General features: G+C 51.0%; 1 protein-coding gene across 1 annotated transcript in view; it reads left to right on the top strand.

Annotated features, from left to right (window-relative positions):
* The window catches only part of NACC2 (NACC family member 2), a 49,847-nt gene that overhangs the window by 25,406 nt on the left and 8,048 nt on the right, over nucleotides 1–16,393 (top strand). Inside the window, exon 2 of the mRNA XM_058818394.1 lies at nucleotides 9,859–10,779. Coding sequence (XP_058674377.1) covers nucleotides 9,921–10,779 — 859 coding nt within the window. The 5' untranslated portion in view covers nucleotides 9,859–9,920. The remainder of the gene's footprint in view (nucleotides 1–9,858; nucleotides 10,780–16,393) is intronic.

Raw genomic sequence — 16,393 nt, 5'->3', positions numbered from 1 at the left:
ACTCTAAATCACTGACTAGTTTTAGCTTTCAATCACTAACTGGTTTTAGCCCTAAATCACTAACTGGTGTTAGCCCTAAGTCACTGATTTGACTTGGCTCTAAATCAGTGATTTTGTCTCTAAACCAGTGACTGATGTTATCTCTGAACCAGTGGCTGGTTTTATCTCTAGAGCAGCCTGGAGAGCTGTGAAAGGGGAAGGGTGCTGTGTGTTTTGGGGTGCACACAGAGGCTCCATCCAGGGCTGCCCTGCTGGGATCCCTCTGGGATGCTGGGGGGCTGCACGAGGGGGGAAAACCCTGCCAGCTGCAGAAAGCAATGGGTTTTATTCCAAATGGGGCTTGGGGAGGGAGAATGAAGCATGCCCCAGGGAGCGTGCTTTTCAGATTTGAGGTATTTAAATTACAAATTTTGATGAGGAAGATTGTCAGCAGTATTCAAAACAGTGCTTAAATTCTTTTGAAACACTGTCGAGCTGTGCTGTGGCAGTTGAAAAGTTTGGCACACAAGAACTTGGCCCAGAAGTTGCTGCTTGGGTTTTTTTTTTTCCTTTAAAACTCAATTCATCTGTATTCAAGTATCCCACATGCTTAAGGAAAAATAACCCCACCAGGCTCATGCTGGTTTGAGACAGACCCTTGCCTGCAGGAGAGGCTGCAGAAGTGATTGATCTCTAATATTAGAGGCTTCTGTGTTGGTTAATCAGCATTAATAAGTATTTATACTTGGAAAGAAGAAAGGGTTTTGCAGCGTTTGTGTCTGCTCATGAAAACAACCAGCAAACTAAACTGGGGTTTGGCATTTTTTGTGTTTCACTGAATTTTGAGCCCATATGAATTACATAGACGTGTTTATATTTTTGGGGGTTTGTTGGTGTGGGACCAGCTCAGGTTGTGAGCACTGGGGAGACTTTCTCACTCCAACCTCTGACCTCTCTCTGCTGCAGAGATTAAAAAAACCAGATTTTAGGGGGCTCTCCCAGCAGCTCAGGACTTGTCAGATATTGGTGGACATAGTTTAGCATATAATATATATATATAAAACCAATATATTGATCATACATCATCTATATTATAACGTTTCATATCTATAATCATCAGCAGTGCATATATAATACAATATTCTGGGCTGCAGTGTTGTCTGGGGGTGGTTTAGGGTGTGATACAGAAATAGGCACATTCTGAAGCTTTGGGCACAGTGTGTTACCCCCAGTGAGGGGTTTTGCTGCAGGAGGAGAGGAGGCAGAAATGAAAACTCATGTACTTAATGCTCCTGGAAATAGGGATCAGTCTGGTTTTCCCCCCAGGGAAATGGGGGACAGGGAATTTTTTGCTGCACTACAAACAGTAAATGCAGTATATAACAAAAGCAGATTTTTAGCACTGTCTGGGCAAGATGGGTGTCAGGCTGGGGTGGCCACCTCGTGTCACCAATTTTGGATTTCTCAGGGGTTTTGCTGGATGACCAAGCCCCTCATTTTTGAAGAAGCTTCTGTGCAGTCTCGTAGTTGCCTGTCTGAGCCCAGAAGCGCAGAGTTAAATTTCTGCAGTCTCCAACTCCCCTTGTCTGCAAGCTTCTCTTTCCATTAAAGATCAAGCTCAGATGCAATTGTAGCTTTGCTTTATTGAGTATTAAAAGTTTAATGCATAAATGTCTTCCTTCACCAGAACTTTTTGGCAGCCCTGAAATTCCTGCAAAACCACAAAGATCCCAATTGCTGCTCGGGCTCAGCTGCCCTTGAAGGGTTAATTATACTATGTCTTTTTTTTTTTTTTTTTTAAGCAGGGAGAATAAGCTGTAGCCAAAAGTAAAAGTCATTAATTTTAAGACAGAGATGTAAGCAAAGTTTCCTTCCCCTCTGCAGGTTGGTCAGGGTAGGCTATGCAGTAATTGAAAAGTAAAGGCAATTGAATTACAGGCTCCTGTCCAAACCGAGTGCGATTTCTTCTTCTTCTTCTTTTTTTTTTTTTTTTTTACAACCTCCATTGCATCAGAACTAGGCAGTATTCCTGATGTTCTCATGTGTGTTAATGCTGACTCACAGACTAACTTGCACAAGAAAAAAAAACACACAGGCAGCTCCACCATACTAGGTAATGAGCTCTAGCGAGAAGCAGCGTCTGATGTTTTGTAAGCTTTTTTTAATTGACCTTTTAAGATATTTACTTTATTTTAAAGCTTTCTGTTCCGTAGTGGCACGGTGCTAGGACTGAGTCATGCATGTTATATATTGCTAGCTCTGCTGTTGTGTACCAGGAGTGAGGAGAATAGGATTCAGCATGGCACTTGTCTTTTTTGATGTGTTACGGATGGGAATTAGTGCTTGTGATGGGATGCTGCAGGCAGGGTGATGGGGTGCTCTGTGCTTTCCTGTGGCCATAACTTACTCGGGGTCTTGACTTTTTATTAGATGGCAAAATACTCCGTTCTGCAGAATAATTGTATTTTCTAGCCATGTCTCTCTCCCTTCTCCCTTCCCCTTGCAGCAATCTGAGAGAGAGAGAGGGGAAAAAAAAAATTAAAATGTTGCATTTTCTATTTTTGCTTCTCTTTGCTTTGAGAGCTCTTAGGATCAGTGTTAGGGAAGGGGGAAAGAGGAAAAAAAAAAAAAAAAAGCCTAATTAAATAATAATGGCAAAAGCACGCTTTGCCTTGGCTGAATGACGGCACTTGGGGAGCTGCTGCCGGGTGGGTGACCTCGAGGAGCCGCGGTGCTCCCGGGGACGGTGACTCACCTTGCAGCAGGACAGACGGACAGAGCCGGGCTGCCGGGGAGGGACACGGGGCTGGGCAGGGTCCTGCAAAGAGACCCTGGGGACTGTGGTGGGGGACTGGAGAGACCCTCGGTGATGGGCACTGGGGACAGACCCCCGGGGCAGTGATGGGGTCCCTGCAATGAGACCCCCGGGGCAGTGATAGGATCCCTGCAAAGAGACCCCCGGGGCAGTGATGGGGACTGGGGACAGACCCTGGGGACTGTGATGGGGATTGGGGAGAGACCCCCGAGGCAGTGATGGGGATTGGGGAGAGACCCTGGGGACTGTGATGGGGTCCCTGCAAAGAGACCCTCGGGGCAGTGATGGGCACTGGGGAGAGACCCCCGGGGCAGTGATGGGGATTGGGGACAGACCCTGGGGACTGTGATGGGGGACTGGAGAGACCCTTGGGATTGTGATGGGGATTGGGGAGAGACCCTCGGGACAGTGATGACGGATTGGGGAAAGACCCTCGGGGTAGGGATGGGGTCCCTGCAGAGAGACCCTCGGGGCTGTGTCAAGGATTGGGGAGAGACCCTCGGGGCTCTGATGGGGAACTGGGGGGGACACAGGGCTGTGCAGGGTCCCTGCAAAGAGACCCTCAGGGCTATGATGATGGGGAACTGGGGGAGACCCTCGGAACTGTGATGGGGATTGGGGGAGACCCTCGGGGCTGTGCCAGGGACTGGGGAGAAACCCTCGGGGCTGTGATGGGGAACTGGAGAGAGACCCTCGGGGCTGTGCCAGGGACTGGGGAGAGATCCTCAGGACCTTGCAGGGGACTGGGGAGAGACCCTCGGAGCTGCGCTGGCACCAGGGGGACACTGGGCTGTGCGGGGTCCCTGCAAAGAGACCCTCGGTCTTGTGATGGGGATTGGGGAGAGACCCTCGGGGTTGTGATGGGGAACTGGGGGAGAGACCCCCGAGACTGTCATGGGGTCCCCGTAAAGAGACTCCTTGGAGCTGTGCAGAATGACTGGGAGATACCCTGGGGCTGTTCTGGGGTCTCCACAAAGTGACCCTCGGGGCTGTGCCAGAGGATTGGGGTGAGACCCTCGGAACTGTACCAGGGTCCCCATGGAGAGATGCTTGGGGCTGTGCCAGGGTCCCTGGGCAGAGACCCCTCAGGGCTGTCCTGGCATCCATCCCTGTGCCTGTGCCAGGATCTTCAGAGAGACCCCTCAGGGCTGTGCCAGCTCCCCACGGGAGATGTTTGGAGCTTGGTCCCCAGGGAGAGCCCCCAGGGCAGTGCCAGGGTCCCAAACTGAGCACCCAGTCCCCATCCCCTGGCAGTGGGGCTGCCCACACCTCCTGAGCTGCACCATCAGCAGGATTTTAATTCACTTTTCCACCTTTTCCCCTCCCTGTTTTCCCCTGCCCAGCCTCTGGGGCTGCACTTTCTGTGTGAACTCTGGAGCCGTGGTGGCTCCGTGCTGCGTGTCTGCTGCGTGGGGGCTGCCCGTGTGTTACTGAGTAATATTTGCAAATTCACTTTCTGCTCTTAATAAGGCAGAAATAATCTTCTTTCACCCATTGCCACTGGCTGCTACACTAAAAATAGGGTCTGTCCGTGCCGCTTGCCACTTGCAGCATTTCAAAAATAAATACTTTGGAGCTGCAGATACCAGTGCTGCAGGAGAGGAGGCTCATTGCCATTTGATTACTGAACTTAACCTTGTTTTCTCCCCCCTGTGCAGGAATCCAGACCCGTGCTCCAATCCCTCTCCCTTCCCCTCCTGGATTTTCTCACCTGGAAAGGGGATGCTCAGTTGTTGGGGTGGGGGTGCAGACTTTGCTTTTTGGCTGTTTGGCTCCCTGGCACAGCCTGTGATGCAGAGGTGGGGGGAATATGCTCAGCCTGGACCTGAAGTGCATTTTATTTGGCTGTTTATTTTATTTAACTCTTTAGTTTACCCAACTATTTTATTTAAGTCTCTATTTTATTTGAGGCATTACAGCATCTCCGTGCTCGGGCAATGATGACACTTGGCCACCGAGTTTGCAGTGAGCTGTTGCATATTTTCCCCTGGGCTTTTACATTTCCTTTGCATTAAAAAATGGGGAAATAACCCCCAAAACCCTGCAGTGAGAGCAGGGCAGGTGCCACCCCCGTGCCTGGGGGATTGGGTGGCTTTGGGGACCCCCTGCCAGCCTCAAATCCAAGGGTGGGATTTTCCCCCACTCTCTCCTCATTTACAGAAGAAAGGGAAGTTTCCTTTGACCCTTTGGGGCCTTCAAGGGCAGGACTTTTCAGCTCTTTTCTTTCCTGGGGCTTTGGCTGGGGGGGTTGGAGCCTTTGGCTGCTTTGTCTCCCACCCCCAGAGGGTCCCTGTCCCTTTGTCCCTGTCCCAGCTCACCTTCCTGGGGAGCTGCAGGATTTTTGGGGGGCTTTGGGGGAATGATTCTCCACCCAGTCTCTCTGTTGTTTGGCTGAGAAAAAAAAAAAAAGCCAATTTAAATACATTATCTAATTATTTCTGATTACTCCTGGGGGAGCTCTGATGGCAGCATCTCATTCTAGGTCGATGCTTTTTCCCTTTGTTGCTGTCGCCTCGCCCTGACCTTTCAGGCCTCAGAGCAGGGAATTAGTTTGGAAAAGAGCAAACCTGCTTTTTTTCTTTCCCCCAAAGCAGATGAATGCAGAAACTGAGAATTCCCAAACTCTCCTGGAAGTTGTCTCAAATAACAGCTGCATTTTTTATGAACATCTTGTGACAAAGGCTATGACTTTACAAAAATCAGGCAGAGATGTACAAATTATCCTCCTGGAGAAAGAGGCTGCCATCAGAAAACAAAATGATGTTTTTGCTTGAATGGTCACATATGTAAAATGATCAAGGTGGGGGATGTTTGTCTGGTTTTAATCCAGTTTTATCCAGGTTTTCCCATTTGGAGATGTCTTGTTGATGGTCTGTCACCTGTAGGACACTCCAGGCCAAAGGGGACTGGATTTTTTGGGCTGTTGGTCATGCTGGGGGCTCCTCCTGCACCTTGGGACACAGCTCAGCTTGGGAGATGAGATTGGAAATATACAGTTTACATCTGTAATTGCAAAGGTCATTTCTCCTGCAGCACAGCTCTTCCTGTGTCAGATGGGCTGAAGCCATTTCAAACCCTTCAAAGGTCTCTTGGTGCTCTATTTAAAAGAAAAATTATCATATTTAATAGAGGGATTTTAAAGTTAGAAATTATCAAGCTTTATTGCATTTGCTGTCTAATCACAGTAGCTTTTTGTTGCTGTTGTTTTTAGGGAATGCGAGGTTTGGTGCTGAGCAGGTTCTCCTGGGCTTTCAAGACTGTTTTATTTTATTTCTTCACGATTTGGGGTTTTTGGTGGTTTTGGGTTGGGTTTTGGGAGGCTTTCTTGGTGTATTCTGGTCATAAAAAGGAAGGGGCAGAGGGAGGAAGAAGGGAATATTCCAGCAGTCCTGGCTGATGGTTTATTGGGGTGGTTTGGGCTTCTGCAGCTTCCTTGTGTGGCTTTGCTGTGTTCCTTGATGCTCTTCCTAAACCAAGCTGTTACTTCCCCCCCATTTCCCTGGGAACTGCATTTTGGGAGGGACCAATTGTGTGCAGCATCTCCTGAGAGGTTTTATCTGAGGTTTGCCAAAGATTTGGGATGCTGGGGCACTTTGTTGCTTCTCCTTGGCTTAAAACATTCCCTAAACCAGCCCAATTTGGTGCCTTTAGGGAGAAACAGGGGTTCCTCCAGACAATCCTGTTTGTTTATAGAGCAAATTCTAAGTAATATTAATAATTGATATTTATTTTAAGTTTGGCTTGTTGTGTGCTACCGAGCTGTCCTTGGCTGGTCCCACACATCCTGCCCTGCTGGGTCCATCCAAGGCCTCCCTGGTGTCTTCTCCTGCTCTGAGGGAGCCCTTCCTGGAAGGGAAGAGGAGGAAATCCTTCTCCACCCCTGTTCTTCCCATCCTCATGGAATTATGAGGCTCCCTTAGGTGCCTGAGCAGTGATGTTTTTTCTGTAACTCGGGTTTTCCTCAGTAATTTGCACAGACCCAGAGTGGATCTTTGTTTGCCCGGGCAGATTCCATTTGCACAGGTGAGCGCTGTCGTGCCTGGGAGAGGTTTTGGCCTCTCAGCTTGGTTGTTGTGGTGTCACCTCTGATCTCCTCGTGGGATGTGACCTTGGTGCCCTCTCAGCAGCACCAGGCAGGGACCCCAGTGGCCTCCTGAGGGGTTTGGGTGAGGGTGGTGAGCATTCCCAAGGCGGGGAATGGGAGCATGGGGCTCTCCAGGCTCTGTGGGGCTGCAGGTCCTCTGGGATTTGGGGCAGTTTGGGGCAAATCTGGGAGAGCAGCACTTCCCTGCCCTGGGCTTGAACCTCATGCACCAAACATCCCTGAGGGTGTGGAAGTGGAGCTGTGAGCAGGATCAGGAGGGAAGGTCAGGCTGGAGCATCACCAGCCCCGTGCTCCCTGCAGTCATCCTGCTCTGGGGATGGCCTCGCCTCTCATCCCTGGGATTTTAACTGTGTGTGACCATCAGAGCACAGCAATCAAACCAAACCCGAGGCCAGTGGCACAAGGAAAAAATGCTCTGGGCAAGGGAGAAATAAGCAAAGGGAGGCCCCACCCTCTTTCCCAGAAAAAAGCACCAAACATGCTCAATAAATGCGAAGGTAATTTAAAATCTGAATCCAGGAGACAATGTGACTGGGATTTCATTACTTAAGCAAATGGATTTGCTTTTAGTGGATTCAGCCACAGACTGAAAGAAGCTTTCCCCAAGGGGTAAACATTTTTCCTGCATTTGAAAGGCTTTCTTGTATTGGGGGGTGTGGGGGATCTGGAGGGGGGGGGACAGGAAGCAGGACTGTGGCTGCCCAAGAAGCACCTTGATTTTGGGCAGATTTGGGCATTCCCAAAGCTGTGCTTTTGGGCAGGTGCTCTTGGGGTGGGATGCTGGGCCAGGTGGGAGGATGCTGGGGGGTGCAGGGGTTGTTGAGGGGTTGCAGAGGATGATGGAGGGATGCAGGAGGATGCTGGGGGCATGTGGGGGTAGTGCAGGAGGATGCTGTGGGGGTGCAGGGGTGATGCAGGAGGATGCTGGGGAGATGCTTGGAGATGCAGGGGGATGCTCAGGATGCAGGAAGATGCTGTGGGGATGCAGGGGGCACAGGAGGGTGCTGGGGGGATGCAGGGGATGCTCCCCAGCCCTGCTCCCTGCCTTCCCCTGGCCGCAGGAGTTAACCAGCAGCAGTGCCAGCTCTGCAGACTGTTTGGAATAGTTTAAATGCTTTGACACTCTGGATGTACTAGATGGCAGGGGAGGCAGTTTACAGCGTAATTCATATGCAAAACTGCACTATAAATTTAAAACCTGTCTCAGTTGCCGTGGCACCACTAAGCATTTCATCAGCATACAGTACAGTATTTCTGCCATCTTTGTTTGCATTGCAGTGACTCATCAAAAGTCTGTCTTGTACCAACACTGAGAGCATTCCTCTGGCACTGATATTTCTCTGTTTTTAAAGCTTCGGTTTGAAACTGGCATTTACTTCAGGTCCCTAATCAAAGGGCTCTATTCATTGCAGAGAGCAGCCTGAATGTTAATCTGCATCCGGCCTATTCATTTAGATGCTGTGCGCTGCCGGGGAGATTTGACTTGGTAAAAGCTCGAGCTCCAGCAGATACAAACCTAGCGCTTGATACTATATTTTATTTTCCCCCTCCCCCGGGCACCGGGGGCTCCGGAGCCCCTCGGCAGCGGCCGCTGCTCAAGGTACGTTCGTGTTCGCTCCGGGCCAGGCGAAGGCACCGCGAACTTCCTCGCTTGGAAGAATTTTTTTTTTCTTTTTTTTTTTTTTTTAACCATGCAGATACAATTAAATTGGCTCCGAGTGTGTTCCCTTTTCTTCCTGTTACCCCGTGGCCTTGCAGATAGGACTGTTTTTTTTTTTTTTTCCCCTCGGCAATGGGAACAGAGCAGCTCTTTGTGGGTTATTATTTTCTTTCCAGAGATATTTTTTTTTTAATCTTTCTCAGATAAACTTCTAATTTTTTTTTTTTTAATTAAAAAAAAAAAAATCGTTGTTCTGCGCTTTCAGTATTAGTTAAAGGTAGTTTTTTTGAGTGGTGTTGCAGGATTTTGAATCTCCGGGACTGTTTGGGGAGGCGGCGCGGGGGGGGTCTGGGCTCGGTGCATCCGCAGTGATTTGCTCCGCTGGAGTTTCGGCTGCACCAGCGTTACCTGCTCGGGCTCTGCGCACTCCCAGCGCCCTCCCAGCGCCAGGCTCTGCTCCAGGGAGCCGGAGCAGCAATCCTGCCCATGGCCAAAAGGTACAGCTGGCCCTGGAGAGCGGCCGGGCCGGGCTGCCGAGGGTCCGCGCTGCCGGTACCGGCGGCACCGGGGGCCGGGCTGGGGCTGCCCCTGCCCCGCTCGGCGTCTGGGGGAGGAAAATAAGAAGACAACTTGGTAGGCGGCTCGCTGCGGCAGGCACGTTGGTTTGTTTTATTGGGGCTCAAATATCTGGCTTAATTTGCAGATAAGCCTCGTTTTGTTGGAGGATAAATCTGTTGAGAAGGGGTTTAACTGTTGAAACGCTCCCTCTTTCTGGTGCAAATGGGAAGATTGCTTTTCAAAGTGCTTTTTCCTGGGAGCTCTCGCTCCGGCAGAATCCTGTATTTATTTCGGGCAGAATGGCACATTGTTTTATAAATATCTTTTCTGTAGTTTCAACATAGCTGCTGGTTGTTGTGTTTCTTATATAATGCTACCGAGATCTGTGTGACTGCCTTTCGTTTGCTTTACTGTTCTCTCCCATTATCGTTCAGATTTTCCTGCATGAAGTAAAAACCCCCGAGGGAATAAATCAGTGGTGCTTATTTAAACAGACCACAACTCGAAGAAAATACTTGCTTTTTTTTTGAAATATCCTTTGCCATCCACCAGTGGCATTCCCAAGGCTGCTCAAAACCATCGATAAATGATTTTTGCAAGCGATCGCTTTTCCGCCTTGGCTCTGGGAGCTCGCCTTGGAGCCTTTGATGTCGGGTGAGGTGGGTTCCTGTGCTCCTGCCTGCCTTTGGTGAACTGTCTAAAAACCTTGTTCCTCTCTCCCCCGCCTTCTCCGTTTTTCAGATGTGCCCTACTTTGGATATTCCTGCATTGAATGTCTGAGGAGCTCCGGCCGACCCTGAGCCATGTCGCAGATGTTGCACATAGAGATTCCCAACTTCGGGAACACCGTTCTGGGCTGCCTGAACGAGCAGCGCCTGCTGGGGCTCTACTGCGATGTCTCCATCGTGGTGAAGGGCCAAGCCTTCAAGGCTCACCGGGCGGTGCTGGCCGCCAGCAGCCTCTACTTCCGAGACTTGTTCAGTGGGAACAGCAAAAACGCCTTCGAGCTGCCGGGCACCGTCCCCCCGGCCTGCTTCCAGCAGATCCTCTCCTTCTGCTACACCGGCAAGCTGACCATGGCGGCGAGCGAGCAGCTGGTGGTGATGTACACGGCGGGCTTCCTGCAGATCCAGCACATCGTGGAGAAAGGCACGGACTTGATGTTCAAGGTCAGCTCCCCGCACTGTGACTCTCAGACCACCATGATCGAAGACCCCAGCTCGGAGCCGCAGAGCCCCTGCAACCAGCTGCAGTCGGCCTCGGCGCCCTACGTCATGTCCCCCTCCATGCCCATCCCGCTGCTCACGCGCGTCAAACACGAGAACCTGGAGCTGCAGGCCCTGCCCGGCCTGCCCGGCAAGCGGCCCCTGGAGCCCGGTGCCCGGGACGGGCCCGGCGGCGCCGGTGCCAGCGCGGGGCCCCTGAAGCTGTCCCGAGTCTCCTACTACGGGGTGCCCAACCTGGCCACGCTGCTGCCCAACGTGCAGCAGGTGCAGTACTCGCAGGGGGAACGCACCAGCCCCGGCGCCAGCAGCATCCCCACCACCGACAGCCCCACCTCCTACCACAACGAGGAGGACGAGGAGGACGACGAGGCCTACGACACCATGGTGGAGGAGCAGTACGGGCAGATGTACATCAAGTCCTCGGGAGGTTACTCTGGTAATGGATGGCTCTCTCTGCTTGGGTTTTCTGCTCCCTTTATGGGGTTGTGTGGGCCTCGTCCAGCTACTGTGGGCAGATTTGGGTTGGTCACCGGGTTTTGGTCTTTGGGGGTTTCATTTGTTGGTTTTTGCCCATGTGGTGGGCTTGGTACTGATGTCTCGGTGCCTCTCATTCTTTAGATGAGAGGCTGCATCATCCACCAGGGTCAGCTCAGCCTTTGCTTTTTAGCTGAGGCCGCCAGTGAGGAGCCTGGTGGCTGCATGAGCCCTGTGGTGGTGGCATCCATCCTGAGGTGATGGCTGAGCAAACCTGCTGTGGGTCATCCTCTTGGCCCAGGGCCAGGTGGTCACTCTGGGAGCTGTCTTCTGTCCTGGGTTTTTAGAATGAGAGTTTCCAAAAAAGTGATGAGCACGGGATATTTGGAGGAAGGGAGAATATAAATGAAATAATTTTTGTTGAAGTTAATTAGGAATATCTGCAACAGGAAGGAAAGATGGATTTTTCTCCCCACTCCCTGAAGTGCCCCTCTCTTCTTGTCCCACACATCACTGTTAGAAATGAAAAAGCATTTTTGGGGCTTCCTGTTCTTTTATTTCCCCATTAGTGCCCAGAACTAAGTAAAACCCTGCTGTCCTTCCAGAATTTAGGATTAAGGGCTGAGTGTGAATCCCTTGACGGGCCTCAGACAGAGGAGGCTGCTTCTCTTTGGTGCTGCTTGGCTGGGAGCTGCTGCTCAGCCCCAGAGTGGGCACAGGGACACGAGAGCTCCTTTCCCTCCCACTTCCTTGGGCACACAGCCTGTTTTCCTGGCGCCTTGCAGGGCTCAGACCCTCCTGAGGAGCCAGGACAGGGCTGCAGGTCCAGGGGCACAGTTCCAGGGGGAGATGCCCCTGGGTGCTGTCCTGTGAGCATCCCCTGTGGAAGCAGCTCCCAGCACCCCACACAGGTGGAGCTGGCAGTGTCCCCCATGGAAGCTCAGCCTCACAGAGGCCTCCTTGTGGGAGCTGCAGGTGTTTGTGGCAGCAGCTTTGGTCCTCAGGAGCTCCCCAGGGAGGGACATCTTCCCCCTGGCTGTGGCTGCAGGCAGCATCCCCTCCCCTGGAGCTGCTTCCCCTGCTCTGCCTCCTGGGATTGCTGCACTGATGCTGCAAATATTTTAACTCTGGTTCATTGACGAGCTCTCCTCAAAGCCATTTGACTTTAGTCTTCACCAAGGAACAAGATTTGGCAAATAGGACAATTTTTGTTGCATAAAACAGGTAGGCTTCCTTAGTACTGAGAGTGGGCTCACCCCAACACACTGTCCCATCCCATCCCATCCCATCCCATCCCATCCCATCCCATCCCATCCCATCCCATCCCATCCCATCCCCTCAGCATCCTCTTGCCACGTCCCCTGCCAGACAGTGAACAGATAAGCAGAATTTTCCATGGTGTTTTTTCACTAAGCCATATGAAAAAGGAGGAAAACAGTGAATTTACTATTTTAATATTAGAAATATTTGTTAGGAGAAGTGGACAAGCAGTTGTAGGAAATTAGCCTCAAATTAGCCTCTCCCTGTCCTGCTTCAGTGGTTGGGATGGAGCAGGAGAGGAGTGGGATCCGGGGTTGGACAAGGTCAGGTCTCCTCCATGGCTGCTGTTGGAGCCAGACTGAACAGGATTGTGTGTTGCCCACTTGTTTTGGGTTTATTTTGCTTTTCCCTGTAGAACCTGTGGTGAGCAATGAGTGTTTGCCTTCAGTTGTTCCTCAGAGCAGTGGGATCATGCCCTTGGAGTGTGTTTTCCATCCCTGTCACGGGGCCAGTTCCTGCAGGAGCAGAACAGAACCAATTCAGAAGGCAAGGACAGCACCAGCCTGGGGATGGTGCAGCAGCAGCTCTGAGGCTGCCCCTGATCCATGCTGGACAGGAATCATCCCAGCTGGAAAAGTGAAAATCCAAGCAGCTTTCTCAGGTGTCACTGGAGATGCTGCAGCCCTTGTGCCACAGCCAAGTTCTCCTGCTTGTTTTCTGTAGGGGGAAGCAGGTGGTGATGCTGAGGCCATGCAGGGAAGAGGCAGGTTGTAAGGCTCTAAATATCCCACATTTCTGCTGAAATTCCTCTTCCCCACCCGCACCTTTCGGGGGAGTTTCCTGTTTGAAATAAGGCAGCTATAGGTATCAGGCTTCCTGGAAAAGAGGGCATGCAAAAGAGAGATTACAAAAAGTAAAACCTAAGCTGTTCCATTATGGTTGGGACTTGTAGAGCTAACTGTGTTTTAATTACTCGGGATAAACTGTACCCTCTCAAAAGGTGCAGAATAATGAAACTGTGAGATGGAAGAGAGAAGGCAGCTAATCCTGCTCCTGGCATGGAGATCCCACAGCTTCACAAAGCCCTGGGGGAGGGGGAGCCCTTTAAACCAGGCATTGCCAAGGTTTCCAAGAGCCCTGTTTGTGAAAACAAAAACAAAGCCAAAGAGGAGCAGAGCAGACGAAGCTCTGAATTTCAGAGAAGGTTGCTGGAATTTTTTCCTTCTTTTTCTATGCATTTTTATTCCCCATCTGAAGCTGCTGAGGTGGACTGAGCTCCTCACCTGCCTTCAGCATCACCCACCAGCCTTGGAGGGGTCACCAATCCTCTTCTTGCCCCAAAGCTGGGGGTTTTTAATTTATTTTCTTCACCCCTTTTTGTAGTCAGAGCCATTCTGAATCTCCAAAGCTGGATCAGATCCTCATCTCCAAATCATTAAGGTTGGAAAAGGTCTCCAAGATCAAACTTTGACCAAACACCACCAAGAGCACTGAGTGTCGCATCCTTGGGCACGTCCAGGGGTGGGCACTCCAAAACCTCCCTGGGCAGCCCCTTCCCATGCCTGAACACCTTTTCCATGAAGAAATTCCTCCTTTTGTCCAACCTGAACCTTTTCTGGCACAGTTTGAGGCTGTTTCCTCCTGGAGGAGCCCTGGGAGAAGAAGCTGGTGCCGCCTGCAGCGGTGGCACTGCTGTGAGGGACCAGGACAAGTGTTGGACCTGCAGAAGGAGCAGCATGATAAACACAGGAGGGTCAGGCTCAGGTGTTGGCAGGCGGGGCGGCAGCTGGCAGAGGGGGAAAGCTGCCTCAGTTTCCCCCCAAGCTCTGGGCAGGTTTGGTGGCCACGTTTGCCGTGCCAGGCTGGGAGCACTGCGGTAAAATGGCTCCTTGCTCCAGAACTAGGTCTGGGTGTGGAGAACATGTGGGCCTTGAGGACACGAGCGAGACTTAATGAGGTTTCCAGCATCTGATCTGAGGAACGCACAACTCCAGAAAATATTAAACAAAAGCAAAGTATTTTTATCCCTGTTAATTACAGCGTCGTGGGCCCGAGCTGAAGTGGGTTTCAGCAGGACTTGCAGATGCTCGGCGCTTTTCTGCACTGAGCCACGTTCTTGTCAGTCAGCTCTCTGCTGAGCAGATGCAGTTAATTTAATTTTGACAGGCACCAGCGAAGTTGTGCAAGGGTCCGTCCTCCTCCCCTGCTCCTGCTGCACCGGTTTGCAGGGAAAAGGGAAAATCTTGATGCAGCAAACGGCTGGAATGTAAAGGCTGGACTTGAAAGTTATGAAATCCTGAACTGACAAGAGCACACTTCATTAAAAATTCATCTAAAATAGCCATTATAGAATAGTTGTGGTAATTAGCTGAGAGAATAGTTCTCTCTCCTGGCCTCTGATTCCTGACAGTAAGGAAAGAGGGCAGGGAACAGCCCAGAATCCCAAATGGTGCAGCCCGTGCAGCATCCCGCGCTGCGGCCGCGTGAATCACAAATCACGGCAGGAATTGCAGCGGGATGGAGCAGCTGGCTGCCACTGCAGGGACAGCCCCTGCTCCTGCCAGCTCCCCCTGCTCCTGAGGGACCAGCCTGTGCACAGGAGGATGCTCAGCAGCAAACAGCTCGTGGATTTTTAGGGAATGAAGCGGTCGAGGGCTGTGTCAGTATCCACCAGAGCACTTTGGCTTTTGCGGAGGGATTCAGACACCTGCAAAGTGCTGAAAGCCTGTGTGTCTTCATGGGACAAGGTGGGGACTGGGCACAGGTTGGATGTGCTGGTTTTGGAGGTGTTTTCCAGGCTGAGGGCTCTGTGGTGGCAGTGCCCCATCCTGACCCTGCCACAGCCAGAGCTGAGCCCCAGGCTGGGGGCACTCAGCCTCTGGCCTTTTTTGGCATTAAACTTCCAGCCCCATTTTCCTCCCTCTGAACCACAGATGTTTAATTTTAGGCTGGCAGATGTTTCACTCCTGGCTGAGATCTGAGGCGAAGGCAAGATAGGGGTATTTATAAACCAGTAATATTTTTCCTATACTAATTCCAGATTACCTCCCTGTATAAATAGGTCACAAATCAAAGGCTACATTTCAGTACGTTGGTATAAATGTACTATTTGGGAAATGTAAACTCTCCCCGTTGGGACTCTGTGATGGATCTGTCCCAGGGTGCTTGCGTGTGTCCTCTGCTCCAGGTTTACATCTGCAGCAGATGCTGGGGATGCTGAGGCTGTGGAGGGAAGATATTTCTGAGGTGGTCCCACTGCCAGTGGAAAATAGGCTGGTGGGAGAGAAATGTTAAAATATTGCTGTTTGAAAAGAGACTTTTTGCTGTGTACAGAAAAGGATCATCCATGGTGGAGCAGGTGGAGATGGGTTCTCTCAGGGTTTGAGATGTGTGGTTGTATGTTGGGACTCTGTGAAGATCAGTTTTTGGGTGAGGCTCCATCACTCTGATCTCTCTGTATCTCCCAATCCCATTCCTAAACCAGCAGCAGTTGTTTCTTACCCACAGGAGCACCCTGATGTTTATGTGCCGTTTGGAGAACCCAAACTGGTGGGAATTGGGGTTAGTGACTCGTTTTGCTGTTTGGATTGTCAGGAAGTAAGGAGATGAGTGAGCGCTGGGGCCAGGTGTGTGTCCAGCAATCCCCAGGCACTCACCTGAGCAGCCCATCCCCAGCAAATCTCAGGTGGGACGTGCAGAAATCCCAATGTCACCCAACCATCGTGGGCTCAGCACTAAGGGGCTGTGAGGGATCTCTGGAGTTTGTTTTAGGGATGAGGAGGACACGTGCCCCAGCATCATGCACAGCCTGGAGCCATGGAGCATGGACCAGTGAGTTGGTTTGAGGCTGTTTCTTCGGCCCGAAAAATCCAGGAAAATGAGTTTTTCCATTCTGCACCACCTGTTGCAGCTGCAGCCTCCAGCTAAGTTTGGGATAAAAGCATACATCCAAATGAATCAAATATTCCAGTGTTTGGCTGGCAGCTCTGGTGGCTTCCTCTGTAATGATTTCCTGCCCCTCTCTGCTGGCTGGGAGCTCCTTTCTTGTTCAGGAACAAAACTGTATTTAACAATACTTCCCATTGTTTGCCCTTTCATTCAAAGGGAAGGAGCCGCTGCCCTCTGAAGACACAAATTAATTAGAAGCAAATACTCTCCTGTTCTGTGGAGCAGAAAGGCCAAACAGAGTGGCTTTCTGTGGAAACATGGCACCAGAGTGGCTCTTGTGTCCTGCTCCTTTACATAACTGATTGCTATCTGCTCAACTGAGGTGCCACTGAAAGCCCCAAACCTCTTTTTGTTTGGTATCGTTGATT

Source organism: Ammospiza caudacuta, chromosome 21 (genome assembly GCF_027887145.1).
Source record: "Ammospiza caudacuta isolate bAmmCau1 chromosome 21, bAmmCau1.pri, whole genome shotgun sequence".
NCBI lineage: Eukaryota > Metazoa > Chordata > Aves > Passeriformes > Passerellidae > Ammospiza > Ammospiza caudacuta.
Note: the sequence above shows the minus strand (reverse complement) of the source record. Positions and strands in the feature narration are given on the sequence as shown.